Source organism: Telopea speciosissima, chromosome 7 (assembly GCF_018873765.1).
Source record: "Telopea speciosissima isolate NSW1024214 ecotype Mountain lineage chromosome 7, Tspe_v1, whole genome shotgun sequence".
Taxonomy (NCBI): domain Eukaryota; kingdom Viridiplantae; phylum Streptophyta; class Magnoliopsida; order Proteales; family Proteaceae; genus Telopea; species Telopea speciosissima.
Genome location: NC_057922.1, coordinates 9292439 through 9312098, shown reverse-complemented (window position 1 = coordinate 9312098; position 19660 = coordinate 9292439). Strand labels below are relative to the sequence as shown.

Sequence of the window (19660 nt, the reverse complement as noted above, 5' to 3'; positions counted from 1 at the left end):
CTCGACCGAGATCCGAGATCTCGGCAAGATATTGGCATTTTGAGACTCGTAGGCAGTCTCGTCTCAGGAATTCGAAAAACCAAGAAACTCGGCGAGATCTCGCGAGTTCTCGAACTATGCTTTCTTATGTTGTTGAAGGTGAATTATTTGTGTTTTTATAGACTTTGGCCACCAATACTTTTGTTACTGTACATTTTTTCTTTGCTCTCTCTCTCTCTCTCTTTCTCCCCCCCCCTTTTCTTGGTATTGTTTGACGTCTTACATTTTTATTATTAGTATCTGTATGTGATAGACCCATTTATTACCAAAAGAAAAGCTTTACAAATATTTTTGGTGTCCACTTGTTATTGACTTGGCATTGACTAACTGACACACTGCATAGAGAGGCCCGAACACTTCGGTATCAACTAGTTGCTTTAACAACCTTGTTCTTGCTCATTAAAAGATATGATTTGCTGATGGTGGCTGGTGCTCAGGAAAAACTATTGGCCCTATAGTTCTCTTTGGATAGTTTCATCTCAGATTGGTTGACACAGCAAAACTACCTTAAATAAAAAAAGCTTCGAGTGTATTTCTTTGGTTGTTGATTTTGTTTCTTCATAGCATCAATAAGTTTCTGTGTAGTCTCTATCGTTTGCATTTGTGTTGGCAATTAAATCATCTTTCTCAGCATTTACAAATTGGGTTATATACTGGAACTTCAAAATTGTATAAGGTAGATAGGTGCTTCTCCATATTCATGTACCAATTTATGTATGGGACTCTGATTCACTGAATGACATTCACAGACTGGGTCCACTATAACGGATCAAATGGATCTACTCCGCGAGCAGGTAAAAATGTTGGCCGGAGAGGTGGCCTTGTGCACAAGTTCTTTGAAAAGATTATCAGAGCAGGCAGCCAGCAACCCTGAAGATTGGCATCTTCAGGTATGCTAAAACTATCTAGTGAATTTTCTTCGCTAAATGGACAATGTGGCGAGTTTGAGAATTTGATATTTGTTGATGATCTTATTGCTTCCAGGAACATATGCTGAAGTTGAAGGATGAAATCGGTGAAAAGAAACTTCAAATGCGTGTTCTTGAACAGAGGATGATTGGTTCAATTGAGGCAACTCCAAATGCATTAAATAGTGTTGAAATGTCTCAGGTGACTGTTCCATAGTGAATATACAGCCCCAACTGCTTCGTTCTAAAAAATGGCATGTAAAGTAGTGCTAAATTTCCATAAACAATACAGAGCTAACAACATGGATGATGATAAATGCATGAATTGGTCCCTTTGTACCAAATTTAAGTCTGTGCAAGTACGTAAATACACCTGCACTTAATCACGAAGACAATAGACCCAACATTGTCATCATCCATGTTGTTAGCTCTGTATTGTTTAAAGCCACTGACGTTTAAGTTAACAGAACTGACAAAAAAAAAGGACGCACCCGCAGTGGCTTTTGCCGTGGTGGCGTTCCATCTGCTACTGGTGCAGGATATGTTTACAATTACCTGGGTTTTTGCTACATATTTAAGTTATAATAATAAAAGGACGTACCCATTGCACGAGGCTCCCGCCACTGCGGGGTCTGGGGAGGGTCATAATGTACAGAGTCTTAACCCTGCTTTCGCAGAGAGGCTGTTTCCAGACTCGACCCATGACCACTTGGTCACACTGGAGCAACCTTACCGTTGCTACATATTTAAGTTATAATAATAAATTTTAAATATAATATAATAGTTCCTGGAATCATAACTGTCAGTGGCTTGTTGGGCAGTGGTGTTTCCTTGAGTGAGTTACGGAAAGTTCTCGAGTTTGAACCCATGACCCTTATAAATTTGAAAAAAAATAAAAATAAAAAATAATACGCAGCGTTCCACCTTTTTTGACAGTACAAACAGTTGAACTGTTTGACCATCAAAACTGGACGGTTCTGTGACATGTGAACATTTCTTGAGGAAAGTCCAGTCAGCTAGTTGGTACAGGCCAGCTCCTCAAAAAGGTTGACAGTCCATTCAATCTGAGAGCAGTGAGACTGTCTGGTCCGATGGTCCTTAAAAACCACTGATTGACGATATTTTGTCTTGTAGTTCGTCCAATTCTAACTACTGTTTTTAATGATTGAATTTATCTTCTGTAGGCTCTTTCCAAACTTGCTACTCAGCTTAATGAGAAACTGTTTGAGCTTGAGGTTGGTTAATTGTATCTTGTTGGTTGCTTCTAATAATATGATTAAAACCAAATTCTAATTATATTATGCTGTTGTATCTTGTTTGTTTTGCTAATTTGTTGGATGTTGAAGATTAAGTCGGCAGATAATAGAATTCTTCAGGAGCAGTTGCAGATGAAGGTGAGAATTTCTACTGCCTGGTTCCTTCCTTTCTCATTCTGGTTTATAATTACAATTTTCTGACAATCTTTTGCAATTTGTACCAGAACTCTGAGAATGCTGAGATGCGGGAAACTATCCTTCTGTTAAGGGAACAATTTAATTCTTTGTTAGATAAAAGTTCATGTCACGTAAAAAAAATTTCAGATAGTGAGGCTACTACCCATGGGAACTGTTCAGCGGAACCATCTCAAAAAAATGGAGAATGGAAGGATGGGTTTGGTTCACATGAAGAAACAAATGTTGATGTAAAGGTACCCGCATGTATTACAAGCTCAAATGGCATGTCATTCCAAGAAGACTCCAGAAGGTGCAACAGAGATATGTCTTTGAATGCTCAAGTTCTTATGCAGGTTGGTTGCTTTATTTTATTTATTGGCATGTTTTGTATCTTTAACCACAGGCCATTGCTCTGCTATGCGATATCTCGTCAATTCTTCTGATTGACAGAGGTCTTACTCTTTATGATTTAGGCTGCTGAGGTAGAGACTCTGAAGCAAGAGAAGGTGAGACTGACTGAAGAGAAGGATGGCCTTGAAATTCACAGCCAACAGCTTTCAGTGGAAGCTTCGTATGCAAAGGAGTTGGCTGCAGCTGCAGCAGTGGAGCTTAAAAATTTGGCTGAAGAAGTAACCAGAATTTCATACCAAAATGCAAAGTTGACTGAGGACTTGGCTGCAGCCAAAGAGGGTCGTTGCAGATCTAATGGATGTGATAGGCACAAACCATTTAACGGGAGGCAAGATCACAATAGTGGTACCCAATTTGAATCATGTGTAAGAAAACCAGACCATGGAGTTTTGGTTGAGAAGTTGCAAAAAGAGCTTTTGGAAAAATGCCAGAGGGAAGCTTCTCTGGAGTCTGAATTATCTGAAAGAGATCATAAAGAAAGTAAGCTGCAAAAAAGACTGGAAGAAGCAAGAAGGCATGGAGAAGATTTGGAAAATGAGCTGGCAAGTATGTGGGTGCTTGTTGCAAAGATGAAGAAGAGTGGTTGCTGTTCCGAGGAAACGTCACCTGAGGAGGCACATGCATCCGATATATCACACTCAAGAATAGAAAATGGGTTTCCTTTATCTAATGTTCACTCAAGTAAAACGTTCAAATCAGTTGAAACTTGTAGGGACATGGATGATTGGAGTACATTGGAGGGATTAAGAGTTGGCTATGAGAGAGAAAAGAGAAGGTGCAGAGAACTGGAAAGCATTATTTCCAGATTAAAGGTAGGCACTCTGTAAGCTGCATGCAATGGCTTGTGTTGTGCTTTCCTGGTATTTGATATACTGTTATATCCTTCTCATATCTCATCTTTAGTTGGTCAGGAATATCTTTTTGAGTTCTATAGTTGGGTGTTCCTTTTTTATTTTATATTTGACCCCCCTCCCTGGGTTGTGTGGGTTTGGGGTGCATGACAGCACATGTAATATGTAATGAATCAATGTTGAGGTATATTTTCCATTTTCTTGGTGAGTGCTTAACGTGTGGATTTAGTTAGACCTGCTATTTCTTTCTTTCTTTTGGGGGGGGGGGGGGGAGTGGGGATTGGTCATCCATGTTTTAATCATAAAAATTAAAGCTTACTTTGGCAACAGAAATGGACTAAAACAATCACAAGAAAAGGAAAATCAAACGTTTTTACTCACATGCATATCTGTTCCAGAGTGAAGATCTTCTTGCTCTGGATATCAATGCTCTTGAAGAACTGCAGAACTTTCATGTGGAGGCAATTACCAAGATATGCCATGCAAAGGTGAGTCTTTCTTCTAGAGTTTCGATAATATTGGTGTCTATCTTTTCTTGTTGTCTTGTTTGTTTTCTCCTAATTTGTTATTTTATTAATAATTTTTAACTTGATGGGATTCAATTTCAGTACCATTCTGCAGTTTCAAAGTTTTATAGAGTTACGGATGTGTGTTAAACCTCTTGCTAGTATTTATCCGATGCAATTCATCTTAAAAAGCTTCTCATGCTACATGAGTGTCACAAATATTAAGTTAGACCTTACTTTCAAAAACCTTAGTTTGACAGAGATCAGATATGAGGTGATGCATGACTCTGTTTCAATCATGCACAGGAACATCAGATGGAAATTGTAATGCATGGGCACTTCTATGTCACTGATTACAGCCTTGTGGGTCATGTCAGACCAATTTGACCTCTGAATGTATGGTACACTTATGCGTGGTAGTCAATCTTTATTCCCTTTAATGTTATAATGCTTTTTTTAGAGGGCAGACCTTGATGCAATGGTAAGGTTATTCCATTGTGACCTAGTGGTCACGGGTTCAAATCGGGAAACAGCCTCTCCGCGAAGCAGGGCTAAGACTGCGTACATTATGACCCTCCGCAGACCCCGCAGTGGCGGCAGCCTCATGCACTGGGTACACCCTTTTTATTTTTATTTTTATTGTTTTAAAAAAATACTGTCTGTACATGTATGTATGTGCATGCACACATAAGCGTGGATGCATGCAAGTGTGCAGGAAAAATTGTAGATGTAAGCATGCGTAGGCACACATCTTTTACCTTCTTTACTTTCCTCTTTTATAATGAGAGTTAATTAAGGGAGAATCTTATTCTTACCAAAGTTGGTGAAAAAGTTTTAACCTTATTTTTTTGCCCTTCTAGTAACTTTCAATGAGGATAAATTCATGTCATTTCACACGTGTACTCAGAAGAGTGGAAGACAAATGACATTTCTTGACAATGACATAATGGTAAGTCACTTCAAAATAATTTTGAAAACTCTCTTTTACCCTTAACAAACTTTTTGGGAATAAGACAAGGGGCAATGAAAAGAAAGTTACAACTTTTTAGTTCACCACTTTGGTTACAACAAGATAGACCCATTAATTAATGCTTGCATGAAAGCAAGGCAAAAGATATAATCAGTTGGGAGGCCAAAACTTGGTGGAAAAGAAGCTTGACATCTCTCCATTTTATTAAGTAGGGACTCATGTAAATTGAAGCTCACATCACCCCACTTTTAATGTCAGACACGATAATATTGATGTCCAAACTCGTAAGATTTAAGAATCTTTGCATCTTGCATGCACTCATCATATCCCAGAAACACATGCACACACAAAATAAATTGTCCTGATGTCATGTTTATCTAGTAAACAAAACCAGATTTGGATGTGGTTTTTATTTTCATCATGCAGAAGGTGGTTTCCAAGAACTATGTCGGATTCGATGAGGTTTTTTTTTTTTCTCCAACTGAAACAAATCCCTCGTTCCTTTTGCTTGAAAGATGGTGAGAATGAAATGAGGAAATCGAAATGAAAGAGTAGACAAAGGTTCTTATTATAAGTTGCAAGAAAAATAATCTGGACCCAAAACATGAGTCAATTTAGTTTTAGATTCTTCTCTTTCAGCCCGCATCGAAATTCAGTGGACCTAAAGCTGACAGATTAAGAATCTTAATTCTCTACCATTCCAGTCTGCTATGCACAGGAGACCAAATCTGGGTTGTTGGAGTTCCTGATTAAGTAACTAGGTTATGCCTTCATCTTTGTTGGTTAGTTCCCTATGTCAAACACTTAAGACTGGTGGAAAAGCCATGCCAATGGAGAAAAGGACCTCCTATCCATTTCAAATAATGATTTGAAGAAATCAATCAATTTAGTGTACACCATTAGAGGAGTATGTTTTTATGGTACTAAATATATATGCTGTTTGGGTGAGCCAATTTGACCATATACATTAACCGTGAAGAATTATGCATATGATATCTCTTTTTCTGTTATCTATGGCAATTATTTAGTTGGAAAGTTTAGCTCTAATGACAACAGAATCCGTTCTAGAATATAAACCTTTTCTGTTTTGGGGGACCTCTCCAGTACTTCGTATATTTTTATGTAGAATGTAAACTATTTTGGCTATTGGAACGTTCAGCTCATATGATATCTCTTTTTCTGATTATATTAACCATTTAGTCATTTGTTTTTTCAGTTTGCAGATCATGTCTTGTAGTTTTTTGTGGTTGTCTCATCATTGGAGTAGTTGAAATTAGTTTTTCCCCCGGAGGTAATGTCAGTTTGTGTTTTAAATTCTTTTAGCAGATTGATATTTTATCTTCTCTTTTATAATACTGAATATTTTCTGAGGTCTAGTGAACATGATTTAGATCTTCATGAGCATTATATCTATATCTGAAGTTTCATTTAGAGAGGAGATTGCAATAGTTTGTTTTGGTGTTAGTCCACCTGGGTGAGGGGGTTCCTGATTGTGGTGATGAAGTCTTGATTGATGTGTTTGAGAGAGTTGCTTTATTTGCGACCTGCCAGTAGTGGGAACTTCAGCAAAGTCTGTAGTAAGATGGTGGCCTTGACTGCTCATTGAGATAAGCAATCCATCTACTTAATTACGTGCCAAGGATTGCACAGCACATGCCAAATTGCAGTTTCCAGTGCAATCATTCTGCCGGATGATTTATAGTTCAGCCCCTCTTATTGATAAGATGCAAATAATTCAATTAAAATAAAGGCCCTTGCCATATAGATTTTCCATATAATGATGGAAGGATTAGATTAACACTTTCAGTTTTGTTGTTCATTACTGTCTGCCAGCTTATTTGCACTGTATGCATTAAACCATTAGCCATGAAAAGGCTTATGCCCTTTAGTTTCAGAGACTTAAAAGATCCCTTTGGTGTGTATTGCAGGTGATGATAGGATGTTCATGATCCTCATACAGGTGGAATGCGTTTGCACCGCCATGCACATTGCAACGATTTTGTTAGATCCAGATCAGTTGGTTTATCTTTTTGCTCTTTTAAGAGGAAGATGAAGATCTAGCTCTTGCCATGTCCAACTAGTAGCAACAGATATTTTTCTTTTTTTTAGGGGGAGGGGGGTGGGTTGGTTTTGTTGTTCCAAGGCAGCACAAAACATGTTTCTGTAATAAAATTCTCTATTTATATTCATTATAACCATTTCTGGGCCACTTGTAGGACATTCTGAGGGTGTACATGTCCAAATATGAGAGACGAGAATTCTTCTACTCTATCATCTATAAACTTATTGGTCTTCTTACAAATCATATGTTGCTGATGAACATTGTTCCGGTACCACACCCAAGCTGGCTGTACAGGTCTGATAAAAACCTTCGTCAGCATCACGATCCGCTCTGTTGAACAAGGGGGGAAAAAAAAAGAGTTCTGGTGAGAATGCTCAGTGTACAGAGCTACATAAAAAGGAAGAAAATCACTGAATGTTGATTCCAGACTTGGGAAGCCTATTGCAATCTGCAGGGATCCATCCAATCTGCTGCTTCTCATTGTCGTAAATCACCATTTTATTCAGCATCGAATTATCTACAAACAATAATTGGAAGAAAGATCAGCATCCACAGGGAGAGTTTCGTATGCAGGTCCTCTTAGGTCCTCTTACTTTTTTAAGAGAATTACCTCCAATAAGATTGAGATCGTCCAGTCCTATTTGAGTTCCATTCAGAATTCCCAAACAAACGTTGCCACTTGACTGAGGCAGATTGAAATCTGGAGTGAGATTTTGCAATCCTAGTTTGATTGTTGGATTCTCTATTCTTAAAAGGGTACAAGCTTAATTACTTACAGAGATTATCAGATAAGATTCAGGAGTGATTTCAAGCTTAGCTTTCTTGAAGCTCAGTATTGCAGAGCTGAAGTATTTCTTGACGTCGGCTATGGATTTAAACTCCTTCATAATTTCAGATCCGTCCATCAATTCCAAACCAAACTTCTAGCATATATCCCCCACACCTCTCCCTACACTCGACCTTAAACCTAGTCCATAACTTCCCCTCTATACCCTCTATTCCTCCACTCCATTAAACTCAAAACCTGCAACTCAATTCTGTCCAAAATTGCAGAATTTTAAAACCTTCCCAAATCCAATTATTTTTATCCCAAAATAACCCCCTAAACCTGCCCATTAATATCCTATAAACCCCTTTCCCAAAATCCCCCCCTAAACCCTAGATCCTGAAAACACTCCATTTTTACAAGGCCTCTAACCTGAAACCCTAGATTTCCAACTTCATCCAAATCAACCCAAACCTACACCAATAGACTCATAAAAATCTACACATCTTTACCAAATAAATCCCCTAACCCTAACCCTAACCCTAATTTTGCCCTAATTAGCTTAAGCTGTCCCAATCGGCCCGTCTTGTTTGGTGATCCTATAACCCTGGTTCTTAGTGGGACTACTCCTATCTAGGACTACATTATATGGTTTGTTGGATCTAGGTATTAGACAGAACTGTACATGTGGATGTTGAGGTGGCATATATGTTGATCCATTTTGATATCTTTCTAACTTCTCAGTTCACACGTACATGAACTAAGTATCACAAACCATCATAAATTTCTTTCAATGTAGAGTCCCCCCCCCCCCCTCTCCTTTTTGGTAGGTAGGGGGATGAAAATGTTATGGTTGCATAGTAACTGATCTGATGGGTCCATAATATTTGAAAATGATTTGCTTCTCAGTACATCTATTTGAAAATGATTTGCTTCTCAGTACATCAAATAAATATTTGTTCTCTCTCTCTCTCTCTTGGTTCAGTGGAAGTTTGAAGATCATGACATTGTATTCCCAATTTCAAGTAGGTCCATTTGAAACTGTTATTTATAATCTACTTTGTTTCCGCTGCCTTTTATTTTATTCCTTGTGACCTGAAATGTTTTTTATCCCATCTTCAGATAACATATACCCATGGTGGGAATGGAAACAACATCTTGTACTGGAGCAATCTGACAGGGCTAATGTGGCCACCAGGGAAAGTATAAGATCTTATCACTATTTTTTATGATTAGTGATGATTTGGGCAGATGGTGTGAAATATTTTTTTTTTTCTTCTCTGTTATTTGATTGCTAAAAGAGTGCAGCAGTTTGCAGATACCCTAGATATTCCATTGCCAGTAGTGATCTTGTCTCCAAATTTTGCAGAAGAGAAAAATCTGCTTGCTGTGAGAATGTTGACAACCTCCCAAAGCACTGGCTGAACCTTATAGCCTCTTTCCTGTACATAAGAAGATTTTGGATGGGGTTGTATGCAAGCTATATTTTGTTACTGACTATTTAGTTTAATTCAGTTTGCACTCTCATTAGATGTGTCTCGAGGTGATTTGGGGGTTGTACAGTTGGTTTGTTGATGCTGGGGATTCTCTAGCCTTTCAGTTTGTGCAAATGGAAAAGTACATCGATCTCCAGTTCTTAGATTGTCCAATTAATGACACCATTTTGGCTATGGTTTTGCATAGTGATTCGAACGACACAATGCTGGTGACATTTCTTAAATTCCCTTCCCCATTGGTGTTGTCACCATGTGATTGGATTTTTCTGTCATCTTTAACTTTTTTGTTTTTTGATGAAACAACAAAGTGAAGTGTAATCACACAAATCACACACCAATCCTGAAAGGTTAACTGACTTTTGGGACCGTGGAATGGCGGATATATACAACACATACAACACACACACCCGATGTAGGACTAAACCCACCCCTTTTTTTTGATGAAACAATGATGTGAAGTGTATTTATACAAACCACACACCAATCCCAAAAGGTTAACTAATTTTTGGGACCGTGGAATGGTGGATATACACAACACACACCACACACACCCGATGTGGGACTAAATACACCCACTTTTAACTTCCTATTGTATAGGGTATAACTTAACTGGTACCAATCTCGGGGGTCAAATAACAGAGTAAATACGCATCATCAACGTAGCTGTTTAATTTCTGACCCTGGTTCTCTTAGCTAACTCATGCGTGATGACTTATTCAATGATCTGTCCTAACTTATTAAAACCATATGAGAGTAAAACAAAAGGAAACCATGGCTACCTCTTCTAGCTCCCTTAAGTGAGCCAACCAACCTTCTCTTTACAATCAGTTCAAACTTTTATCTCTTCCCACCTTTGCCTTTGTATATCTGGCAGTTTTTGTAATATACTTCAAATTTTCATATCATGTATGCTCTTTGCAAATTCATGATTCGTAAAAGCCACAAGTAACTTTGAGTTATATAAAGGAAAATTGATTCCTAATCCATCATCTTAAATTTTTATTATTATTTTGTTGTCATAGTTGACATCACAATTAACTACTAGACGATACACAGGTGATAAACAAAATGTAAAATTAACTGAAGAGCTTTATTAGAATTAGGACTCAGATTTTAGAATAACACCTGATTTCAAATATTAGATTTGAAACCCTCTGTACAAGGACTAAGAGCCTACAACAACAAAAAATTGTGGGCCAATTAAGTTTCCCGTGGATTTAATGAACCTTGATTCGATTTAACTTCGAGAAATATAATGTCAAGTTTTGAAATCTTCTTTGTAGATGGTGTCGATTGGTGGGAGTTTGCCCAATTTGGAGAAGCCAGTGCCAATACTACTTGGATTGCAAATGAAGAACGAAACTTCGGAGTCTAACGTCTCTTTGAAGAAGAAGTAGCAGCAATAATTGAGGACAAGGAGTCGCTTCCACGTCCACAGGATTTGATCCACCCAATTGTGAGGACAGGTTGCCAAATGGTGGGGGATCGTCACATGTCCTCCACCTCATCTCTCCTTGGAGGAGAAGGAAGAGAGGTGAATTGAATGTCAGGAGTCGCCACCTAGAATAGAATTTAGAATCCATGATGTGAATGTAATAACTCTCATACAACGTCTATTGGAGACTAATTGGTCCGTTAGTCTAGGTACGATCAAGTTACGATCTGGGAAGGTATTAGACATCCCAGTCCGCCCGAACTTGTCGGTCTTTCTATTACTTGGAAAGGCAGTGGCATAACATGCTTTGAAAAGAAAGTAGGATAAGGAGTAAGAAAATTGTAAAATACAAGGGAGTGAAAAATGACGTAACCGGAGGTTTGGCTGCATGGTTAGTAAACGTCATGTAAACAGATAATATACAAGAATTGGAATTGAAGCATGAAGAGTCTAATTCTAAATATGAATTACCTAAACCTAAGATGCATGCATAGAATGTGAAAAACTACATAAACATCATTGAATGAGGGAGAAAACAAATAAATTCATATGCAGAGGTACGCAATAAAAATTAATTATGAAAATATCCCTATCACCAATGCAAACATGAGGGAAAACCAGAAGAAAAATCAACCTAGAATGCATACTAAACACAGCCCATTACTTTACTTGGAATTATCCTTTTCACATTCTAACTCATGATAATCATGGTGATGGTTGAGAGGCCCCTGGCACTCCATGCCCGCTCTACTGTCTTCACTAACATGAACATTATGTTTCTGCAGAAAAGAATGGTGTAGCTCGTCCATCTTCATCTTGCGAACCTAGGGTTTCAATTTCTCCAAAAGGTCTCGTGGGGATTTAGAAATGGCGCTACAAACGCAACCACTTGACCTGAAAAATTGCAATTGTAGTTTCATTGGCCATAAGGGAGGTTAGAGTCCAGGTCAGCTCTTCGTATGTGAAGGCTTAATGTAAAGTTTCGTGATTGGCCAGGTTCGAGTTGTGTAAGAACTAGGTTTGGTCAAATTTGGGCCAAGCCAGAAGGTGGATTCTATTTGGGCCTACTCTTAGGCTGTGCTTTTTCGGGCCAATTGTCAGGTTAGGTAAATGGAGATTTGTGCTGTTGTGAATTGAGATGGACTACTAAATTTGGTATTAGATATGTAGTCTATCCAGATTTGTTTATATCTATCCTAACCAAAACCATACGTTTTGCAATAATTGATAAAAATCGATCAGAATCAATGAGAATTTGATCGGAATCGGACAAAATATGCCCTAATCCAAGAATCCTTTTTCTTTTGTTTTTTGGGTAATAATCCAAGAAACCATAATCAACTAGATTCGAGATCGGCCATGGTGGATCCATTCCTGATTCTTAAAATCCTGCTCTGAAGGAAAGGAAGGTCGTTAGTTAGGGAGCTGATAGGCACATTGGAGGCTGGAAACCATGCATGGTCTAGAGACATGAAATTCCAACTTCTTATAGTCTCCAAAGCCAATGTATGTACATTGTAGCTTCACGAGTCATGACATGGCCTTATCAAATCCATTCCCTTCTAATAACTTTCTAAGGCTCCTGGTTGCAAGTAACAAGGAAGAGATTAACAATGGGCATACCTAGCGCACACCTGGAGGAGAGTCATACTATACTACGCAGCTTTACTCCCCGCTTTGCAGAGAGATTGTTTCTTGAATACACCCAAATAAAAGCTTCCCTTTTCTTCTTTCATTCAGGGATTGATCGATTTGGATAAGCCCTAGAATTGGTGTTTTGCTTTAATCCTTGTTTCAGTATAAGGATTGAACCTTTTCTTTTTTGTATTGGTTGCTTGCTTCATTGAACTTCTAGTCAAATGGGGCCTTGGAAGTGTTTTGTTATTCTCCATTGGGGAAATTTCCCTGTTTCTTTACTTTTGAGTTCAAAATTTTAGATGGTTCTCAAACATCCTAACTATTGGTTGTGCTTTGTTTAATCAGTGATACATCCAAGATTCACCGAACCAATCAGCGGTTGCCACGTGTCACAGAGCGACCCGCTCCAGGACCAAGGAGAACCAACCAGGGGTCCCACCCGGGAGCGGCCAGCACCCAGGCGCAGCCTACACCCAAGCGCGGCCTCTCACTCAGGTGTGGCCTGCACCCAGGCGCGGCCTCTCACACAGGCACGGCCTGCACCCAGGCACAGCCTCGTGGACGCAGACGTGATGTACACGGACACCAGGGCCACTCGTCTGTGACCCAATCGTGTCACTACAGACTCATGTCACCACCAGGACTCTATGCCACCGCTTAGAAGTCACATCACCCAGACGGATTCAAGCACCAATGACGTTATCACCACATGCGGGTATCTATCCGCCAAGGATCTTGATACCACCAGGATACTCCCTCCCGCGGGGAGATGGCCAATCAGGATAGAGCCCCGTTACCCAGGGCCTCTATCCACTCAACGGTACACACTCGCCATCAAACTGGGACTCTCCACACCGCCATACACTACTATAAAAGGCAAGGTACACAACCCCATTGGAGGGAGAAAAACTCATATTGAATAATCACTATTCATCTATTTGCTCAGGAGATCTAACTTTGGCATCCGAGAGCCCTAGGCCGGAACCACACAGGTTCTCTTTGTTGACCACTTGGTCCACTTGCAGGTGACGGCACTCGCAGGACCGCTCGATGATTTCTTGACGCAATAGATTGGCGTCGTCTGTGGGAACGACGCTAGCCATATACATTCAATGGCACTAAGGAAGACTACCACCACCAACAACGGAGCGAGGAATGGATCACCACCCCCTGAGTGCTCTCACCGCAGAGCCAATGACCAGGACCATGTCCCTCTGGAGGAAGAGATCCCCCTTAATGACCAGTTTGTGGTCAACTAGCCCAACAATGACGAGGCAGACGATGTGGTGTTAGAGGTGATACCTGACCCCAACGCACCAGCCACTGTGGGTCAGATCAACGACCTGCAGCGATAAATCCTCGATGAACAATGACTCTTTTGAGAATACTTGACACAGCGTGCGACGTCTCACCGCCGAAGGACATCGCCATTAGCAAGGGTGGAGTCCGTACCTCGACAAGAGCCGAATCCTAGGAGATCATCTCCCAGGGGCGTGGGATCAGAGAGACTTGCGCAATGGGCAACCCCTACTCCGCAGCGGGGGGAGCCTTCCCAGCGTCCCAGGAGAACAAGAGACCTCTTGCCACGGTCAAAACGTGGGAAGACACCAACACCCAGGGCGAGGGTGCCTAGCCCGCAGAGATCTGTCCAGAGGTCTTCCTGTCGCTGTCATAGGGTTTTAACTTTTCAGCTCGGTTTGGGTGAGCATTTTGTTAAAAAATATCTCAGTAACTCTTCTGCCATCGATTTCTGAATTTCAGAGAGAGAAGATGGTAGATTTTTTGCAGAGCTCAACTAGAAATAGGTTTTAGACTACCGTGTGGGCCGTGAAGTTCGATTTTCTTTTCATCGAAATCATATCCACTGTTCTGTTACTTATGCTCGCAGTACCTTACTTTGTGAATGCCATCCTCTCCGCCATTCCACGACTTTGGATTTCACTCCGTAGCTGGTTAGCTCCTCCGTATCTCTACATCGCCGTTAATTTCATCATCATCATTATTGCAGCTTCATCGAGCTTTTAGCAAAAACACTGGAGGAAGAACAGCGAAGAAGTCGTTGTTGAAGCAGAGAAGCAAAAACGAAACGATCTCGGTTCAGATTCTTCGTCTTTGGCTTCTGATCATTGTAAAACCTCAATGTATATATGTCCCGACATGGAAGAGATTCTGCAGGAATCCGTTAAGAAAACGTTAGTTTCTATTGAAAAATCACTGGAGACTTGTTCTGATGTCTCTTGCTTGATGAATTCCTACGAGAAAACAACACTGGATCTCTCTCTTTCCTCTGGCTTCGATGCCAGAAATTTGTCGGAGACTAGTCGGAGAATCGATAAATCGGAGGTGGTGGCGGTGGCGGTGGTGGTGGGTATGTAAAAGAAGATGATGATTTGGTGGGTGGTGGTGGTGGTGGGTATGTAAAAGAAGATGATGATTTGGGGAAAATGAGGGTATTTTGAGGTTGTTAGGAATAAATATTTAGGGGTAAACTAGTCTTTTCAAATTAGGTTAGGGTAATACATAAATGAGGACAATTAGGTCTTTTCATTTATAAAAATAAAATAAAGGGTAAAATGTTCATTATTAATTAGTTTAGGACAACAAATAAATGAGGGTAATTAAGTCTTTTCAGATTTAAGAAAATGGAGCAAAGGATAAAATGGTCAAAATTTTGGCATCTAACGGTGGTATTTAACGGATTGGACCTATCCCGCATTTGGGGTGTAAAACAGGGATGGTACGTGGAATATTGAGCCGCTTAGGAGGTATGAGGAATATTGGGTGCATTATAGGGGTACGTGTACTTTACCCATAAAAGAACATGCCTGTTCCCATCCTCCCCTATGTTTACTTCAAATCTCCTAATTCACAGCTCTGTTCTCAACAAGCTTTCAGTTTGCTTGAAACTTGAAAGTATCCTCTTTCATTGGGAACGCTAATCCTGTTTTGGAACCTTGCATGAGGTTCTTCACTTCTTCCCTATTTAAGGTACTAATATCTTATTTGATACTTGATTGACACAAACAATGTTTTCGCTACTGCAACATGGCTCTTTGATTTGTTGGTCCAATGTGCTTAACATATTGTAAATGAGGCTTCTTTGTGGATGAGAGAAATCTCCAGCTACAAAAACATTCATCCTTCTCTGGACTTCAATCCAGCTGCATCCAGCTGGCTTCCTTAGATCTCTCATCTTCATCAATCTTCTCACCTTGTTGACCCCATCCCATTTGGCATCTGCAGCATATATGTTTGACAATAGTACATAGTTCCCAATATTACCAGCCTCAACCTCAAAAAGATGATCTGCTACAACCCGCCCGAGCTCACCTCATGATGGGTTCTACAAGCACCAAGCAATGTGCCCCATACATTTGCATTAGCTCCAACAGACATACTATTTACAAAGGAATATGCATCTTGCAAGCATCCTACCCGAGTAAGAAGATCCACCACACAGGAATAATGCTCCATGTTGGGTTTAATCCCATGGACCATCTCTAAGGACTCAAAAAGCTTAAACCCTCCATGGACAAGGCCTGCATGACTACAAGCTGATAGGATGGCAGTAAAAATGACATGGTCTGGCTTTATACCCAACATAAGCATCTCGGAGAAGACCTTAAGTGCCTCTTCTCTCATGCCATGCATTGCATACCCGCACACAATGGCTGTGAACATAACCAGATCCTTCTGAGGACATGACCGGAAGAACTTGTACTCATAATCAATGGATCCACATTTTGCATACATATCCAAGAGAGCTCCATTCAAATGGACATCTTCAAAGCAAGACCTTAATACAAAGCCATGGCACTGCTTAAGCAGGTGGACTGAGGCCAAACGAGCACAAACTGGAAGGAGACTCATAACACTTACAGCATCAGGTCTCATTCCCTGAGCCTGTAACTCGTTGAATAGAATAAGAGCTTGAGTGGTGTAGTCACTTTCAGCATAAACCCAGACCATCAGATTCCATGTGGTGAGATCTGTTTTTGACATATTACTAAAAATCATCTCTGCATTTTCCCAAGACCCACAATCAACAAAACCTGAGATCAGTGAATTGCATGTGACCACATTCCTCCTTCCTAATAAACCCTCAAAGGTCTTGAATGCGTAATCCATGTTCCCGCATTTGGTGTATGCATCAAGTATCATGTTTCCAACACTTCGTTCCAGGTCACTCAGTAACAAACTCTTCTAATAGAATAACCACGAACTTCTTTAACCATGGCCTCCTTGGAAACATTGGCACAAACACGAAGAATGGTCAAGAGAGTTATGGAGTCAGGCAGCAATCCTTCATTGAGCATCTGGTGTAAAAGATTGACAAGTTGGGTTGCACGTCCATGTTCTGCATAAGTATCAAGCATTGTGTTCCATGATATAAAATATTTTTGAGGAATGGTTGAGAATATCTTCAATGCCAGCTTCCATGTCATTGCATTTTGCATAAAAGCTTATTAGGGCATTACCTACAGCCGTGTCCTCACATAGTTCATGATGTTGGAGAACATACTCATGGATCTTCTGCCCCTCTTGTGCATTGCATAATTGTGCACAAATTGGAAGTATGGTCACAAGAGTTACAGAATCTGGCTCCACCATTTCCATTGAGAGCAATTCATGAAACAACTCCAATGCTTTCCATGGCTCACTATTAGATGCATATCCTGCAATTATAGCATTCCATGAAACTAAATCTCTTGATTTCATCCTACAGTATGGATTCTGCTTCTCCCAACCTTCCAATCCTTGAGTAGAAACTCACCAGACCATTGTCTATAGAAATATCTGCTGCCAACTGGGGTCGCCGCATCACATAACAGTGAATTTCCTCCCCAAAACAGTATTTTCCATCATGTTCTATCAAAACACAAAGAGGAAGGATATTAACGATTGTTGCATAATTAGGTTCACTATCAACTGCCAACATCTGACGGAACAATTCAAATGCGTCAGCAAAGAACCCCTTCTTTGCATACCCAGAGATAATTGCATTCCACGAGACAACATCTTCACAAGCAATCCCACAAAATGCAACATAGGCATCATCTAAACAACTGCATTTTGCATACATGTATACCAAAGAATTTCCAACAAGAGTCTGTGATTCAAATCCAGATTTAATCACATAAGCATGGACACTCTTGTCGGCATGCAAATCTCTTGATCGACCATACGCAGGAAGGATAATGGCCACAGGAATTGAGTTGGGCTTAGGCTCCTCCTCCCAGACATGCATTGCATGGAACAACTTCATTGCTTCAAGGTCATGCCTCCTGGACCCAGCATATCCTTGAACAAACAATCGGTGGCAATCATGTAGGGCCCTACATTTGGCATACATGTTCATCAGAGACTTAGACACGGCTTAGCACGAGTCGTAACCCAATTTAACGGTATACCCATGAAAAGACTTCCCCAATTCAATAGCCGAGAGAGCAGCATAAGACTTGAGAAGGGCTGCCATGTCTTGGTAGTCCAGTCTAAAGCTCTCAGAACAATGCATCCTTTGATAAACCAATGACAGAGCTTCTGTATGCCTAGCATTAACACAATAACTCCTGAACATGGCTTCCCAAGTTTTGGGATCCCATTGAGACATACTGTCGAATGGTAGATGCACATGTCCGCATTGGCCATGAATGAACTCAGATTTTGCAAGGGAAAATTTCAAAGCAATATGATGTCGGTGTAATGGGAACCAGTAACTTCTTCTAGTATCAGATCTCAGGTGGAGGAAGAAAACCTGGGATTGAGGTTTGATCATCAACAAACAAACATAAAAAAAAAAAACAGATCAGATCATATAGTCTGCTAGAACGAACGATATGATCTCATGCGAGACCGAAAAGTATTGGTCACCTAGTTTCAACTTCCGTGTGCCAGGTCTGCAGAAAGACAATGTGAACCGTTAACAGGCAGTTCACCAAAAAAAAAAAACCGTTAACAGGCAACTGATGTATAACTTACCGATACTAGCTCACCAATCAATCATTATGAGTTGATTAAGGAATCCCTACACCTTGCTATAGCAGAACAAAGAAGAAAAAAGGTTGTAGCACAAGAACGGATCCTACAATTTCTGGAGATGCATGCTTCGTTCCTAGTGCCTAAGAATAATAGGACGACAAGCAAGGCCCAAGGTCCACCTTCAAGAATAGATGATTCCAGCAGCACCATCAGTCCAGTACCCTCACAACCCTCAACCGGGACTGGACAATCAACCACCCTCTCACCCTCCGATTCCACCCTCTCAGACAGCGACGGGAAAGAAGCCTTGTCATCAAATGACAAGGAAATCATGGCCAAAGCCATCTTCACGTTAACAGACCTTTCCCGTTCTTCAGGTGCTCATCCATTCGCATAACAGAGAAAAGGAAATGCTCGAAGATACCTCAAACACACTCTCTTGCGATCTCAACTCTGAATTGCTTGTCAGACGAAGAATGGGGCTTGCATCCGCTAGGGCTCTAAACTCATTGTGATCTTCTACGTTCAATCTTTGGTTTCCGTTACTTTTAGTTTCAGAATTCGATGGATTCGTCCGGGAGTGTGGCCTACGTCAGCACTCCCATGATCCCATTAGTCTATATCTCTCCTCCTCATGTAAAAAGACACCTCTGCCCCTTTATTTTAAGGGAGAGAGATAGACACATAGGAATGCTGGCGTAGGCCACACTCCCGTAAAGTGTTTCCTATAATTTTATTAGTTGATTACTTAGTTTGTTAATTAGATAGGTTGTTTGGTACAGAGGATTTCAATTACCGTGTCCCTTGCTAACTACACTGCCCCTTGATGTTGTTAATGTTTAAGTGTTGGTATTACATATTATTGGGAAGCAGTTTTTTGGACGGGAGTGTGGCCTACGCCAGCACTCCCATGTGTCTATCTATCTCCTCCTTAAAACAATGGGGCTGAGGTGTCTTTTCACATGGGGAGGAGAGAGATAGACTCATGGGAGTGCTGGCGTATCCCACACTCCCGGACAGAGAACTTTTTCCCTATTTGCTTCAATTTATATGTTTTTAAATAGTTAACCATTGATTTAAACGGTTTAATTGAAACCATTTAACTAAACAGTCTCAAATTAAAATAAAGCCCGAACCATTTATTAAACGATTTCATATTTTTAGCG

General features: G+C 40.3%; 2 protein-coding genes and 1 pseudogene across 2 annotated transcripts in view; 1 reads left to right on the top strand and 2 right to left on the bottom strand.

Moving 5' to 3' along the window:
- Positions 1-7138, top strand: part of LOC122667591 (kinesin-like protein KIN-7E, chloroplastic) — a 53286-nt gene extending 46148 nt beyond the window's left edge. The window contains exons 19-27 of the mRNA XM_043863926.1: positions 789-929; positions 1024-1149; positions 2132-2182; positions 2294-2341; positions 2428-2733; positions 2854-3603; positions 4041-4130; positions 6335-6402; positions 7041-7138. Coding sequence (XP_043719861.1) covers positions 789-929; positions 1024-1149; positions 2132-2182; positions 2294-2341; positions 2428-2733; positions 2854-3603; positions 4041-4130; positions 6335-6355 — 1533 coding nt within the window. The 3' untranslated portion in view covers positions 6356-6402; positions 7041-7138. The remainder of the gene's footprint in view (positions 1-788; positions 930-1023; positions 1150-2131; positions 2183-2293; positions 2342-2427; positions 2734-2853; positions 3604-4040; positions 4131-6334; positions 6403-7040) is intronic.
- Positions 7139-7401: 263 nt separating this feature from the next.
- LOC122668187 (aspartic proteinase Asp1-like) lies at positions 7402-8085 on the bottom strand. Its single transcript, XM_043864780.1, has 4 exons — positions 7957-8085; positions 7791-7863; positions 7610-7697; positions 7402-7510 (listed from the first exon to the last, which is right to left on the bottom strand). Exons 1-4 carry the CDS (start codon positions 8083-8085, stop codon positions 7414-7416), a joined length of 387 nt encoding a protein of 128 aa, XP_043720715.1. The 3' UTR covers positions 7402-7413.
- A 7265-nt stretch (positions 8086-15350) lies between these two features.
- On the bottom strand, positions 15351-18326 carry LOC122666724 (annotated as a pseudogene).
- Between the last annotated feature and the right edge of the window lie 1334 nt (positions 18327-19660).